Source organism: Dendrobates tinctorius, unplaced genomic scaffold (assembly GCF_039654945.1).
Source record: "Dendrobates tinctorius isolate UK_male_01 unplaced genomic scaffold, ASM3965494v1 ptg000159l, whole genome shotgun sequence".
Lineage (NCBI taxonomy): Eukaryota > Metazoa > Chordata > Amphibia > Anura > Dendrobatidae > Dendrobates > Dendrobates tinctorius.
In genome coordinates, this window is record NW_027361826.1 from 189,366 (window position 1) to 204,659 (window position 15,294).

General features: G+C 41.9%; 1 protein-coding gene across 4 annotated transcripts in view; it reads right to left on the reverse strand.

Moving 5' to 3' along the window:
- Positions 1–2,004: 2,004 nt before the first annotated feature.
- CSDC2 (cold shock domain containing C2) overlaps positions 2,005–15,294 on the reverse strand; it is a 133,639-nt gene continuing 120,349 nt past the window's right edge. For all 4 annotated transcript variants that reach the window (XM_073549430.1, XM_073549431.1, XM_073549432.1 and 1 more), the window contains exons 3-4: positions 14,954–15,076; positions 2,005–7,629 (exon numbers count right to left, since the gene is read on the reverse strand). In XM_073549430.1, coding sequence (XP_073405531.1) covers positions 7,467–7,629; positions 14,954–15,076 — 286 coding nt within the window. In that variant the 3' untranslated portion in view covers positions 2,005–7,466. The remainder of the gene's footprint in view (positions 7,630–14,953; positions 15,077–15,294) is intronic.

Consider the following 15,294-nt stretch of genomic DNA (forward strand, 5'->3'; position numbering starts at 1 on the left):
CTGACTGTTTGCCCAGTGGACTTTGTCTGTGGACTGTGCCTTTAAGTAACTCAGCCATAACTACCCCCCCTTCTTGTCACCTTGTTACAAAGACACACAATGAAACTTAAACACCTCCCTTGAGCACATTTGGTCATCACTAATTAACATCCTTTATTGTCATTTATACTGCTTTTTGCTATGCAATCTGGCAGCAACATGATGTAGGAGCCGAGACCCTAATTCCAGTGATGTATCACTTAGTTTACTGGGTGCAGCAGTTATGATAGAATCACAATTTTTTTGCTGCAGATCTAGGAGAGCTGAGGTGTTGAACTGTGTATAACTCCAACTACACAACTGCTTTCTGTTGTACAGTGACAGAGAGCTGATAATCAGTGTGTGCTGATGGTGAGGTTATACTAGTATGTACGAGGAAGCTTGTCCAGTAGTGATAATCTCCTGCTGATAAAACATTAATATAATTAAACAGCAAAACACAGCCTAGCAGGTGACACATCACGGCAATCTGTTTTTCTGCCCCTACAGCATGCTGCTTTCAAATTACAGAGAAAAAACCTGCTGACAGATCCCCTTTTATGCGATGATTTGTATATCTACATATTTTCTATGTGGATACTGATAGATATGTTTATACTTGTGACAATTTTGTACATAGTATGTTTCTTATCTTTGTATTTCTCAATATCCTTCTTAGTATGTAATGAGCACGGCTTCTTTACTAGTGTGGTCGCCTTCTATATTATTACAGTCCTAATAGTACCCATAGAGCACGATTGACGAATGGAAAATTGAGCTCGTGTAGAGGGTAGAGAGCTATGTGAAAGGAGCTGCCGTACTTTGTTGTGCTGCTGCATCTTTGTAATTTTTATGTAAATCGTGCAAAATACTCATTTGCCAAACTTCCCTTGTCTTATGATACAGCGCTGTAAGGCTGTGTGCCCACGTTGCGTGTTTTTAAGTGTTTTTGATGCGTTTTTTGGGGTCAAACCACATCAAAAACGCTTAAAAGAAGCATCCCATTCATTTTAATGCATTTTGGCCTTTTTGTGCCAATGGATGCGTTTTTTACCGCTAAGGAAACGCTTAGCGGTAAAAAAGCAGCATGTTCATTAATTTCCGCTTAGGTCTGTGTTTTTGGCTATTTCCTATAGTCCAAAAGACGCGCGGAAAAAAACGCATCAAAAACGCGCGTTTTTGCGTAAAAAAACGAGCAAAAATTGCGGAAAAAAACCGCGCGTTTTCTGGGAAGGAGACCCGTTTCCTGAGCGCTTAAAAACGCTAACGTGGGCATATAGCCTCAGGAGCACTTCATTGCTTGAGCCAATGATCAAGAATGTCAGTGTGTACAAATGATGGCATTTTCCATGTCCACCAATCAGATTCCAAATCTCATTTATCAGACATCATCTTGCAAATGAAAAAGCTAAATTAATTAATCACTTTAAGCAACGCCTCCATTTTTACTGTATGCTGATCCCGTTAGGCTTTTTCACACATCAGTTTTTGTGTTCAGTCAAAATCCGCAAAAATGGCGGATAGCGGATCCGTTTCTGAACGACCACAACGTTTGTCACCGGACCGTTATTTTAACGGATCCGTGAAAGGAAGAATTTTAAAGGAACTGCTGCCTGGGGAGGGGGGGAGAGAGCATTTTCCAGCCGCCAGAACACAGTTTATGGTTAAATTTCCGGCTGAGTGAAGTCTTTCGGGCATGCGCAGTGAGAAGTGCGGATCCTGCCGCCCGGAAAAACGTTACATGCTCCGTTCGGGCATGTCAGCGGACGTCAAAATTTTTTTATTTTGGCGGATCCGCAAAAAACGTATCCAACGGATGGCCATCCGTCAAGATCCGCCGGTAATGCAACTCAATGGGAAAAAAATGGATCAGCCAAAAAAAATGGCGGATCCGTTTTTTTTGCAAAATGGCGGATTTTGACTGATGGACAAAAACTGATGTGTGAAACAGGCCTTAGGCCAAGTGTTTGCCAATAACACAAAAAATTTTTTTTATTGCATTTTTATTTATTGCCAACACATGAATAATAAAACAGACAAACAAGAGTTTAGATGCCACCAGATGCAATTCTTAATATAAACAAACCATTGCTATGAGAGAAGGACACCAGCGTGTGCCGTCAGTAGTAGAACAAAAGTACAGGACATTTCTAGGTTTTACTTATGACTTTAAAAACAACTCTTATACTTACAATAGTGTTGAAAAAAATGCAAATATGGTCGGTCATACAGTGGAAAATCAAACTTACAGATTATCTGAAGCTTTCTTTCTTTACTATTTTCACACACTGCTTTTTTTCATTTTTTTTGGAGTGCGCTGTTTCCTTAAAACACTGGACAAAGAATATCTTTCTATTTGTATTCATTTCTATGGAGCATTTTTTTTAAATGCGTTAGCGAGTGTGACCAACCTGTCAATCAGGTTTCCAAGTGATGCTACAGATCGCTTGGAAAACTATAGCATTCTGCAAGCTAATTACACTTGCAAAACGCTAGTTTTTCACGGGAATTCCGCATACGTATTTCCTGCGGTAGGGAGTTGCGGAATTGCCGTGGAAATTGTGCACATAGCCTAAAGACATAGATACAGTACTTTATTATATAAAATGTAAAGATGGCTGCTATTATCTGCATTTACTGACACATTCCACACCAATCTTTTGCTACAGGTTTCTTATCTTGTCAGGAGGATTGTGTTGTCTATGTTCCGTTACTCATATAGCAGAATCTGTAAAGTCTATAAAAAATTATAGTTATCAGTCACATGACAATGACATTTTTAGAAATGCAAAATCTGTCAGCAGGTTTTTACTACTTAATTTGAGAGCAGCATAATGTAGGGAAAGAAACCCTGATTCCACTAATGTGTCACTTAGTTTACTGGGTGCAGCAGTTTAGATTTAGCAATGCAAAAGAGCTCAGAAAGCTTCCCCTGGCCACACCAGGCTGTCTATTGACAGTGAGCTGCTAATCAGAGGAGGGGGCGTGGTCGATCTAGCAGGCACATGCCCTGTGGTTTAGAAAGTGATAATCTCCAAGTGATAAAACGTTCTTTGTATTGAAACACCAACACAGAGCATGATAAGTGAGACATCGCTGAAATCTGTGTCTCAGCCCCTACCACATGCTGCCCGCATATTACATAGAAAAAACCTACTGACAGATTCCCTGCAACTATGTGCTAGCAGCTGGTGCACCTGATTTACAAATACATTCCTCAGCTAGTACCCTGTATTTCACCAAATCCATCCCAAATAAATCTCATTAACAGGCAATTAGAGGGTAGAATCTTAAGAAGTTTGTAGTTTTCTATCTCCTCATCAGCTCATATCGCTAGCTAATAAGAGAAACCATATATACTTTTTATTTCAGCTTATAAAGTTAGTGCTAAAGCATGTTATATAAGATTTTGAATTTTGTGAAGTATAAAGTAATGGTAATTAAGAAAAAAGATAACTTTTGCTTTAACAGAAGCTGAACTATTATGAAAGGCTTCTATATTGATAAAATACTTTTCCTTACTTTTTGTCTTTGATGCAGTTCTCTCTTAAAGTGAACCTGTCAGCAGGATTGTGCACAGTAACCTACACAGTGTCAGGTCGGTGCCGTTATACTGATTACAATGTTACCTGTCTGATGAAATCCGTCTTGTGGTCGTGGTTTAATATTTATTTTCAGTTTTAAGTTAATATTACGGTCGTGCTCCAGGGTGGCCTGTGGGTGGGGCTATGGGCGGGGCTTCATGTGGTGCTCTGCTTAGATATTTATCTTTATGGCTTATGACAGGTCACTATCCCTCAGTGACCCGCCCCCTATTTTACATACTGTATATCTTACAGACACTATGTCTTGGAAAAAATAAATTACATTAATCATGCAGGCTCCTTCATAGTAGCAATTATCAGATTGCTGCTAGATGCTACTGCACAGGCGTGGCCAGTGCCATCTTGGTGGAGATAATTTTTTTTCTATAGCAAAATGGCGTGCTGGCGGTGGCGCCTGCGCAGTAGCATCTATCGCGTTCCGAATTTTGCTACTGCGCAGGCGCGGCCAGCGCCATTTTGAGGAAGAAAGTTCCACAGGTAATGCTTAGTAGAATTACAAAACCTTGGTAATTCATGGTGAAACTGTGTGAGGCTTTTACTGTGCTGCAAGAATTGCTCCTTACCCCCCACCATCTGATTAGATCCTTATAGACTCTCTGACAGCAGAGATGAATAAACTGAGATGAGGTCGCTCAGTCGTGCATGATAATCTAGAAGAAAAAAAGAAGAAAAAGACAGCACCCGCCACAAAGTTTTTTCTTATTTTTTGCCTCGCAATTCTTATTTTCTTATGTTTCTTATTGATTTAATGAGCCATTCTGATGGCATCAACGAGTGGCGCAGTCTACACGAGGAATACCACTTCACTGCTACTCTCATCAGAGTTGTGCCCAACCTGCACCACTCCACCAGGTGAGCAGATTCCATCTACTCTTCCCTGTTTCTTATCCCCAGGGCTTCACCATGGAGCGCTCCTATTTTGTCTTCCACTTCTGTATGATGGCGCACTTGGCCATACCCTGTACTGCTTGAGTTCCACCCAATTTTCTAAAAGTTGCCAGGGCTGGCCAGGACTATCATGAAACTGCCAAGTTGCAAAATTTTGAATTATACAAAAATTTAAGATATTTCATGCAGTTTTATACCAGAATTCTGATGAAAGGTGCTTGATGAATTAGGCCCAATATCTTCTGGTCGGGACTGAAAGAGAGCTGCCTATATAGGTAGTAGAGACCGCTCAGCCAGACACTGTTATTGGGGGTGCTAACGACTGTTGCATTACACTGCTGTTGTAAAGACCGCGCTAGCCTTCACATCCAGACTGTTAAAGAGGTCTCTGCGATATTTAGGGTCTGCTCCATATTACATAGCCAGAATGCTGTTATTCATGGCTCTCCAGACTACACAGGTTACTGTGCAGAAGGCAGCCAGTTAGTAAGTACACCCTGTAATAGAGGAGCAGCTGTAAATAGAGGCATTGGGACAGATTCATCGAGACTGTTGTTCTTCACACTGGTCTCGATGAGGGGGTCACCAGGAGACAGACACTTCTGATTCTCTGTATGAATCTGTAGCTCTGGATGAAAAGCGTGCACCTTGTTGTGCGCCTTGCCACAAATCCTACTCAAGACCCTGCTGGAGTAAGATTTGTGGCATAGCAAATGTTACCACTTGTCATGAATTTGACGAGCGGAGGTTGCCACACCACCGACCCCAACTTCACCTATTCCAACAGAGCTGGGAGAAACTGGCGTGCAGACGTGAGAAGTCACAAAAAATGTGAGCACAGCTCAGAGTTGAGCCCAAATTTTGCAATCTTTCAAAACTTTTACACCAGAATTCTGAGGTGAAAGCTTTCAGGCAACATATGCCGTTGTATGCCTATACAGTGGTATAATTTAGGGGTTTATGTTAGATAATCCTGCTGATGTTCACGTCACTTGAATGCATCCTTACTATTTTAATGGAAGCCTTTAGGAATAACAATACTGCTATATTATGCAGGATACTAAATGTGTGTAAAAGAAACTATCTGGAGATCTAAAAACATGCAATAGTATTCTCCTAAATGGAAGCAGGACATGGCCAGAATATGAGCACCAATGGCTTTAGTTGTATCTGTAGACCACATTGACTCATATTGCTCTTAATGTAGATGAAACATATCAGTTTCTTCAGATTGAAGCGGTTATCTGGGACTTTGCTTATTCCCTTTTGAGCTAAGAGGTTATAGGCCGCTGTTGTTAACTACCTGTCTGTTCTGCCCAGTGCCGATCTCTACCGGCTAAGAGCAGTCATGTACCACTCCTTAGTGGCGATTCTATTACTTTCAGTGACATCACATTGGCGGATCTGCTTCTTCTCTTCCACTCAGGCCGCAGGGAGTTGGCTGTAAATCAGCATAACAGTGGGGAATGGCTGTCAATCAGCATGACTTCGCTAGTGATGCTCCGTCAACAGAGCCGCCCAGAAGAAGAAGAGCTTCTCTATTGACGTGAGGTCAAATTCAGCAGAATCATGGGCAAGGTCAGTTCATGACCACCCGCAAAGATTGGCATCAAGAAGAACTTAGCCCTGTAGCACAAAATACGCAAATTCCCAGAAAACCCCTTCATTTCTTACTTTTTTAAATATGGTCAGGTGATAACATCGCCAAGCAAAATTTGCAATTCAAATTAGAAAAATCTCTCAAGGACAGCATGCATTTTATTTCTACAAAAAAATCTAGGTAATATAATGATTGATAGAAATAATTTATGTGATGAAAACTGTTTAATGCAAATTCCTTAATCATTTTATGGACCAACTTTTGCAGTCAATAAAGTGTTTGATGCCAGAGGTTACTAAATATAAGCATCAGTGGCAGTGTCATCTCAAGGGAACATATTGAACCGGACTAGTTCAGCTCATCTGGATGTTATGTATGTACAATAGAGCATTATTGATGAATTAATAAATGGTAACTTTCTATAATATGGACCTGCAATAAGAACTGAGTTGTGGTACTGACCATGGATACATCTCTCATCAAGAAAAACAAGCAAACCAAATATATTCAAATCTAATCAAACTGAAAAAAAAGAAAAAAAGCATTGCCATCAATACAAAATAGCACACAATACCACGAGAATTAAGGCACTCACACACAAAAAATATATATAAAAAAACACAATAATATACTTTCAACAGTATTAAAACTGACAGAAATATTCTGAAATCTGGAAGCAGGTCATATTATCATCAACGAACAATATAGAAGCTAAACTGTTCCTCCACCAATGTAGACAACTGTACTCTGTATGAAGGCCAAAAATTAACAGATGTCGGGAACTGTTGATCCAAACTGGTTTTACAGTGCAGATGCATTACAGAAGTGTAAAATACAAACATCGACACACAAACTGTGGTTTAGTGATACATAAATCTAGACGTGTAGCCATGGGTAAGGTTTTACAACCTACAGTCCCAAGAGGGTGAAAAGTTTGGCTCGGAATTTAAGTGAAACCTCAGTTCTTTTGCATTTCATTGAATAAAAAAATGGCAAAAAGGTCAAATAAAGTAATGAGAAGAGTGAAAAACAGATGATAATCATGTCAGTCCTACTACTATGAACTGCTATATGCTGAAGACCAGGAGAATCCTGATAAGTATACAGGTTTATATCCAATTCAGTGTTAATGGTGTTAGTACAAGTGACAAGCCTGGATCTAGTCACAGATTTTGGGGACAGCTTGAACCAGTCTTTACTCCTTGTCTTCAATAAAGAAAAATATCCCAGCATGACTGGCTCAATCTTTCCGCAAGATCTGGTATGACTCTCAAAGGTGTAGACACTGGGTCAGTATGGCAGTTTTATGTTGTCTGAGTTTGGTCCCCACCACCTATGGAAGGCATCGATAAATTCTAAGAGCTGATTATCTGTCCTGACCAGGTCTCATGCTTTGTGTGAGGAGACAGGTGGGTCAGGATAACTTCCACAGCTTGAAATTTCTGGTTCTTGGGTGGGATCGGGCACATCTTGTATGTTACTTCATCTCCTTCCACAGGCACATATTCCCCCTCAATGCTGTAAGAAGTAAAAAAAAAAAATAATAAGATTAAATTAGAGTGATATAATGTAATTCTAACCATGTAGGGTTTATAATACTGACCTGGAGTTCTGAATACATGGTACAGTCACAATATTTTTTTACATTATTATATTTTTTAATTTAAAATAATCCTAAATCTGATGCAGGGCTAAAGGGAAAATGGCAATGTATGGAAGAAAGTCTTTAAGGTTTTAGGAATGAATAATTTAGGTGATATATGTATATACAGTGCCTTGAAAAAATATTCATATTGCGTGAACTTTTCCACATTTGTTCACGTTACACCCACAAACTTCAATTTTATTCGGATTTTATGTGATATACCAACACAAAGTAGCAAGTATTTGTGAAGTGTAAAGGAAATGATACAAGGTTTTCTAATTATTGTGACATACGGTACATCTATTTTCAACCTCCTGTAGTCTGATACCCCTGAATAAAATCCGGAGTGACCAAATGTCTCCAGAATGTAAGGACGTGAGTAGGGCGCACTACAATATCAATGTAGGTATAATAAGGGTGCTTCATCATGTATGGAGAAACTAATGTCAGAAGGAAGAGAAAGATCATTATATACAGTATAAGATGTGCACACATAGGCTGTGTGCACACGCTGCGGATTAAGTGCGGATTCATCCGCGCGGATTTTGTAAAATCCGCAGGTGAAACCGCAGGTCAAAATACCTGCGGTTTTACCTGCGGATTGCTCTGCGGTTTTGCCCTGCGGTTTTTCATCTCCTCAATGGAGGAGATGGCAAACCGCAGCGGAATCCGCAGAAAGACTTGACATGTCAATTCTTTCTGCGGATTGAAAACCGCAGATAATCCGCGCGGAAAATTCCGCACCATCTGCATTGCGGTTTTTGATTCCCATAGGGAATCATGGTACTGTACACCGCAGCAAAAACTGCTGCGGGTGCGCAACGGCCAAAACCGCTGTGGAACCGCAGCAAAATCCGCAGCGTGTGCACACAGCCTTAATGCTTCAATAAAAACTATGCTTTTATTAACTCTGATGAGCAGGGGGATATAAAACCACTTAAAGGGAACCTGTCACCCCCCCCCCCCCCCCGCCGGGCGTTTTTAAGAGCCACTTTCAGCAACACTAAAGCTGCATTCTGTGAAGGTGGCTCTTCTGTTTCTGACCCCTGGTAACGCTAAAATATCGACTTATATAAATAGGTCCTCATGCCTGTAATGTGTCCCATAGGTATGGTGTGTCCCCTTGTATCAGCCGCCTACCATTCGTCCATCATGCCCCTTGTCTTGTGTCTGGGCGCTGCCCACCATCCGTCAATCATGCTCCTGTGCGCCGCCTCCTCCTCCTGTTTTGTATTCCGGCGCCTGCGCCGTGACAAGAGTTCTTGGGTATGCGCAGTGCGCGCTGCCCGAGAACCGACATCAGGCTATTGCGCCTGCGTGTTGCATAAGATGCTCCATAGAATAGGCCCCATATTCTGCTCTATAAAGGTTATGGCCCCATAAGATGCTCCATAAAGGTTATGTCCCCATAAGATACCCCATAGAATAGGCCCTATATGCTGCTGCTGCGAATAAAAAAAATTACATACTCATCTCTCGTTGCTGGGGGCCAGGTGCCATTGTCCTGAGCAGGCGGGGACACTGGCACACTATGGGTGACGGGTGCTGGTGTCAGGGCCCCGGCACCTGCGATATTCACCTGTCCCCGTTCCACCGCCGCACGCCGCTCTGTCTTCTGGGTCCTCTGTCAGTTACTGTTCAGGCAGAGGGCGCACACTAACTACGTCATCGCGCCCTCTGACCTGAACCTTACAGCCAGAGGACGCGGAGGACAGAGCGGTGTGTGGCGGTGGAACGGGGACAGGTGAATATAGCATGGCTCCCCCCATCCTCCCCCATCATATTCACCCCCTCCTGGCATGTCTCTGCAGTCCCTGCTTCTCCCATGGTCTCCGGCACTTTCAGCCTTAAAAAATGGGCAGAAAATCTCGGCTTATACTCGAGTATATACGGTAATTTGCTGAGGTAATATGGAGAAATTTCACCTCATGCTTCCAGAAGCCCCTCCCACAAGTTGGTTTGGCTTGATGGGCACTTTTTGCGTACCATACGGTCAAGCTGCTCCCACAACAGCTCAATGGGGTTAAGATCTGTTAACTTCGCTTGCCACTCCATTACAGACAGAATACCAGCTGCCTGCTTCTTCCCTAAATAGTTCTTGCATAATTTGGAGGTGTGCTTTGGGTCATTGTCCTGTTGTAGGATGAAATTGGCTACAATCAAGCGCTGTCCACAGGGTATGGCATGGCATTGCATTGCAAAATGGAGTGATAGCCTACCTTATTCAATATTCCTTTTACCTTGTACAAATCTCCCACTTTACCAGCACCAAAGCAACCCCAGACCATCACATTACCTCCACCATGCTCGACAGATGGTGTCAGGCACTCTTCCAGCATCTTTTCAGTTGTTCTGCGTCTCACAAATTTTCTTCTGTGTAATCCAAACACCTCAAACTTGGATTCGTCTGTCCATAACACTTTTCTCCAATCCTCTGTCCAATGTCTGTGTTCTTTTGCCCATATTATTCTTTTCCTTTTATTAGCCAGTCTCAGATATGGCTTTTTCTTTGCCACTCTGCCCTGAAGGCCAGCATCCTGGAGTCGCCTCTTCACTATAGACGTTGACACTGGCGTTTTGCATGTACTATTTAATGAAGCTGCGAGTTGAGGACCTGTGAGGCATTGATTTCTCAAATTACAGACTCTAATGTACTTGTGTTGTTGCTCAGTTGTGCCGCGGGGCCTCCCACTTCTCTTTCTACTCTGGTTAGAGCCTGTTTGAGCTCTCCTCTGAAGAGAGTAGTACACACCGTTGTAGGAAATCTTCAGTTTCTTGGCAACTTCTCGCATGGATTAGCCTTCATTTCTAAGAACAAGAATAGACTGTCGAGTTTCTCATGAAAGTTCTTTTTTCTGGCCATTTTGAGAGTTTAATGGAACCAACAAATGTAATGCTCCAGATTATTATTATTTATTTATAAAGCACTATTGGTTCCATGGTGCTGTACATACAAATTACAGATATCACTTACAGTAAACAAACTAACAATCACAGACTGATATAGAGGGGAGAGAGGACCCTGCCCTTTCGGGCTTACATGCTACAGGATCGTGGGGAAGGAGACAGTAGGTTGGGGGGTTTCAGCAGCTCCAGTGATGGTGAGGCGGTAGCTCCAGTAGTGGTGATGAGGCAGCGGGAATCATTGCAGGCTGTAGGCTTTCCTGAAGAGGTGGGTTTTCAGGTTCCGTCTGAAGGATCTGAGTGTGGTTGATAGCCGGATGTATTGGGGCAGGGAATTTCAGAGGATGGGGGCTATTTGGGAGACATCTTGGAGGCGGTTGGGTGAGGAGCGAATAAGTGTGGAGAAGAGAAGGAGGTCTTGGGAGGACCGGAGATTACGTGAGGGAAGGTATCAGGAGATTAGTTCAGAGATGTATGGAGGAGACAGGTTGTAGATGGCCTTGTAGGTCAGTATTAGTAATTTGAATTGGATACGCTGAGGGAATGGGAGCCAGTGAAGAGATTTGCAGAGGGGAGAAGCGGAGGAGTAGTGAGGAGAGAGATGAATTAGTCGGGCGGCAGAGTTGAGGATGGACTGGAGAGGTGCAAGGGTGTTAGCAGGGAGGCCACAGAAAAGGATGTTGCAATAGTCGAGGCGGGAGATGATGAGGGCATGCACAAGCATTTTAGTAGTTTGAGGGATGAGGAAGGGACGGATTCTGGAAATATTTTTGAGCTGGAGGCGACAGGAGGTGGAGAGAGCTTGAGTGTGCAGTTTGAAGGACAGGGCAGAGTCAAGGGTTACTCCGAGGCAGCGGACCTCTGGTGCGGGGGAAAGCGTGATGTTGTCAATTGTTATAGAAAGGTCGGGTAAGGAAGATCTGTGAGATGGGGGAAAGATGATCAATTCAGATTCTCAACTAGCTCAAACAAAGGTCAGGTTTATAGCTTCTCTAATCAGCCAAACTCTTTTCAGCTGTGCTAACATACTTGCACAAGGGTTTTCAAGGGTATTCTAACCATCCATTAGCATTCTTACACAGTTAGCAAACACAAAGCACCATAAGAACACTGGAGTGATGGTTATTGGAAATGGGCCTCTATACACCTGTGAACATATTGCATTACAAACCAGACGTTTGCAGCTTGAATAGTCATTTACCACATTAACAATGTATAAAGTGTATTTCTGAATCATTTAATGTTAGCGTCATTGGAAAAAAACTGTGCTCTTCTTTGAAAAAAAAAGTAAATTTCTAAGTGACCCTAAACTTTTACACGGTAGTGTATAATTAGTGCAGTGCGTGTGTAGTTTAATGTTCATGTGTTTAGCTAATAATTCAATAACTAAAAGAAAAAAAATGGCGTAGAGTCCTTCAAAATTTTAATAACCAGCTGTTGGAATGCTGACAGCTGGGGGCTGAGATTTGTAGCCTGGGAAGGGGAAAATAAACATGGAGCCTCCCAGGCTATTAATATCAGTTCACAGCTGTATACTTAGCCTTCACTGGTTATTAAAATGGGGGACCCCGCAAAAAAATGAACCTATAATTGATAACCAGCAAAGGCTAAGCAGACAGCTGCAGGCTGATATTAATAACCTAGGAAGGGGTCATGGATATTGGCCCCCTCCTAGACTAAAAACATCAGCTCTGAGCAGCCCCAGAAATGGTGCATCCAATTCTGACGCTTAGCCTCCACTCTTCCCACTGGTGCGGTGGCAAGTGGGTAATAGTATTGGGGTTGATGTCATTTGCATTGGCACCAATAAACAGTCTCCTGCTGTTGGCTTTCCCTCAGCTAGTTATAAAAATTTGGGTGACCCCCACGCCATTTTTTTCTTTTCTTTATTTCTGAATTAAATACATGTGCAGTAAGCTATAAACACAATGATTATATATTTCACTCATATATTGCTACCTATGTATTGAAGAATATTTTGTAGAAAACTATCTTTAAATGACATAGAGAATTACGCTATGTAAAAGCTAATGTTAAAATCACATTGCATACGGATTGCATATGAATGTCATATGGATGCTAGGTGAGAAAAATTGCATTGTACTCGCATGACTCACATCTGACTTTTGAGAAAGAACATCAGACCGATTTTATTATCACTGATGGTATGAACCCTAAATGGTATATCCGGGACTTTTTGAAAAACAAAATTATGCCTAAGTACTAACAGGTAGTTGCTGCCTGGAATTCAGCTGCCTCTGTTGACGTCATGTTGACAGAGTAGTGGCCTCTCTTTTGATCTGCTCTGTCAACAGGATTGCTGATGTCATTCTGATTGACAGCCAACTCCCTCAGTTAGGCAGCAGGAATCTGACTGTCAATCACAATGATGTCAGATGTCCCATCCCATTGACCGAGCAGAGCCGAAAAGAAGCCACCTCTCTGTTGACGAGTCATCAGCAGAGGCAGCTGACTCCATGGCAGGAGTGGTCTGTGACCGCTTTGTGCCTGGGAAGAACGGCTAGGTAAGTAGTAACTACCTGCCTGTTAGTGTTTAGGCATATTTTTTGTGTTTCAGAAAGTCCCAGATATACCCTTTAATCACATACATACAGGGGCATGTAAAAGTTTGGGCACCCCTGATAGTACATATATTGTGCTGATAAATTTTGCTTTAATGCATTAAGCTGCGGTATACTTATAAGGCTTTCTTCCAATCTGTTCAATAACACAAGTTGAGAAAGGAGGTCGGGGACTGCTTCATAGAATGTGCTATATTTTAAATCTTAGTTTGTAAGTCTAGTACAGCCGCGACTCACAATTCCAAGTCATTCCCCCTTTTCTGTCAACCATGCCCCATTCACTAAGTCACTGTCTAGTGAGGTGCAGTAGGGGTCTAGCAGGAGCGAATTCTGCAGCATATAGCACAATATAGCTTCTGCCCTCAGGTCTTGTGTTTGATTCTAAGCTGGAAGTCCTAGTGCCTCTCACCCACCTCAGCATTGGCCCCATTGTAAGTAAAATGAATCCACAAACCAACATTTTTATTTCTTAGGATGTCCAATTAAATTGTCAGTGTTTTATGCATTTTTCAATGTCATATCGGTAATATCTTGGACATTTTTTATAGCTTTTTCCTAGAGATACAATCAAAAATTATTCAACCCTCACTGCCATATATGTTTTTTGGCAAAATTTACAAAATTTCTGCAATAAACCAAAGAAACAAGAACAATCTTAAAACAAATCTGTCATCAGATTTCCTGCCAGCACATTATCTGCCTACTTATTAGACTCCTAACGACCCATCCCATGCACCCCTTTAGCTTGGCATACCTCTAAAAATAACCTTTATACATTCCTCTCTATGTATGTCTATCAATGCCGAGCTGTCAGATGGGCAGGTATGGAAAAACAGAGCGAACTCACACAGACCCTGAGGTTGGTCTGTATCCAGTCATGGCTATTTGCCATTCAGTTTGTATATACAGTAGTATGTTTTTAGCGCTATGCTGGGCTGCACAAGTGCATGGAAAGGATTAAGATACTAGTTAGGAGGCTCATAATGGGTAAGCGGTAATAGGGTGGATGAATGTCATCCGCTCAATGCTGACTTTTATTTCCCATTGACTTGCATTGGGGTCGGGTTTCGGACGAAACTCCGACTTTTTTTGCCCTAGTCGGACCAGTTTCATCTGAAGCAAATTTTGTTTCATGAAACCCGATCCGACCAAAGTCGCTCAACTCTAGTTGCATGGTCTGGCGGTGAACCGAAATCATATGTGGCCTCAACTCAGGGTAGGGGATTACATTTTCTACATGCCATTCTGTATTCATACAGGGCTAGAACTGCATTTTTAGATTGTAACGCATTTTTCAATGTCTAGTGGACTGAATACATGGAGCGCCCAGGAGCGTCCCTGTGTTGGGCTTTGTTAGACTCGACCATGTTTTAGTTCTAAAAGAAAGTCCTTTTCAGGTGGGTTTCAGCAAAGTTTAGGAAAACTGGTGCATAGGTGATAAATGTTATTTGTGGGAAATCCTCATCATTATTAATCTTTATTTCCTGTTGGAAGTAAAATGCATTTACAGATTTGCAAAAAAAGGATTCTTTTAGGATTTGTTTCTTAATTTTACATGTTATAAACAGGTTTATACGTACAGTTATTGCGTGGCCGTGTGGACTTCATTGAATATTGGCAATATAGAGTGAGATTAGGTAATCATATCCATTATCACATAATCTAATAAACTTACTTTGTGAATGAATATGACACAGTAAAGAACACTTACTCAGAAATATGTACAAATATGTCTTCTGTTCCATTTTCAGGGATGATGAACCCATGGCCCTGGGAACGGGAGAACTGCTTGCACACACCCTTGTAGATTGGTCCTGCAGAAGCTCTTGCAGTGCTGATGAGAAATGTAGGATAATAGGGTGACTATTGTCCCACTAATGGAATATACCTTAAAGGGGTTGTCTAAGTTTGAGATGAATGTCCATGTGACTGCTGACTCTTGAATCCTCACAGCGTGCACACCACAAGCTGTCAGGATTCTCCAGTGACAATCATAAGAGTACAAGTAAGCAATTTGCATACTTCCGCCTACATTCAGACTAGACAAGTGCA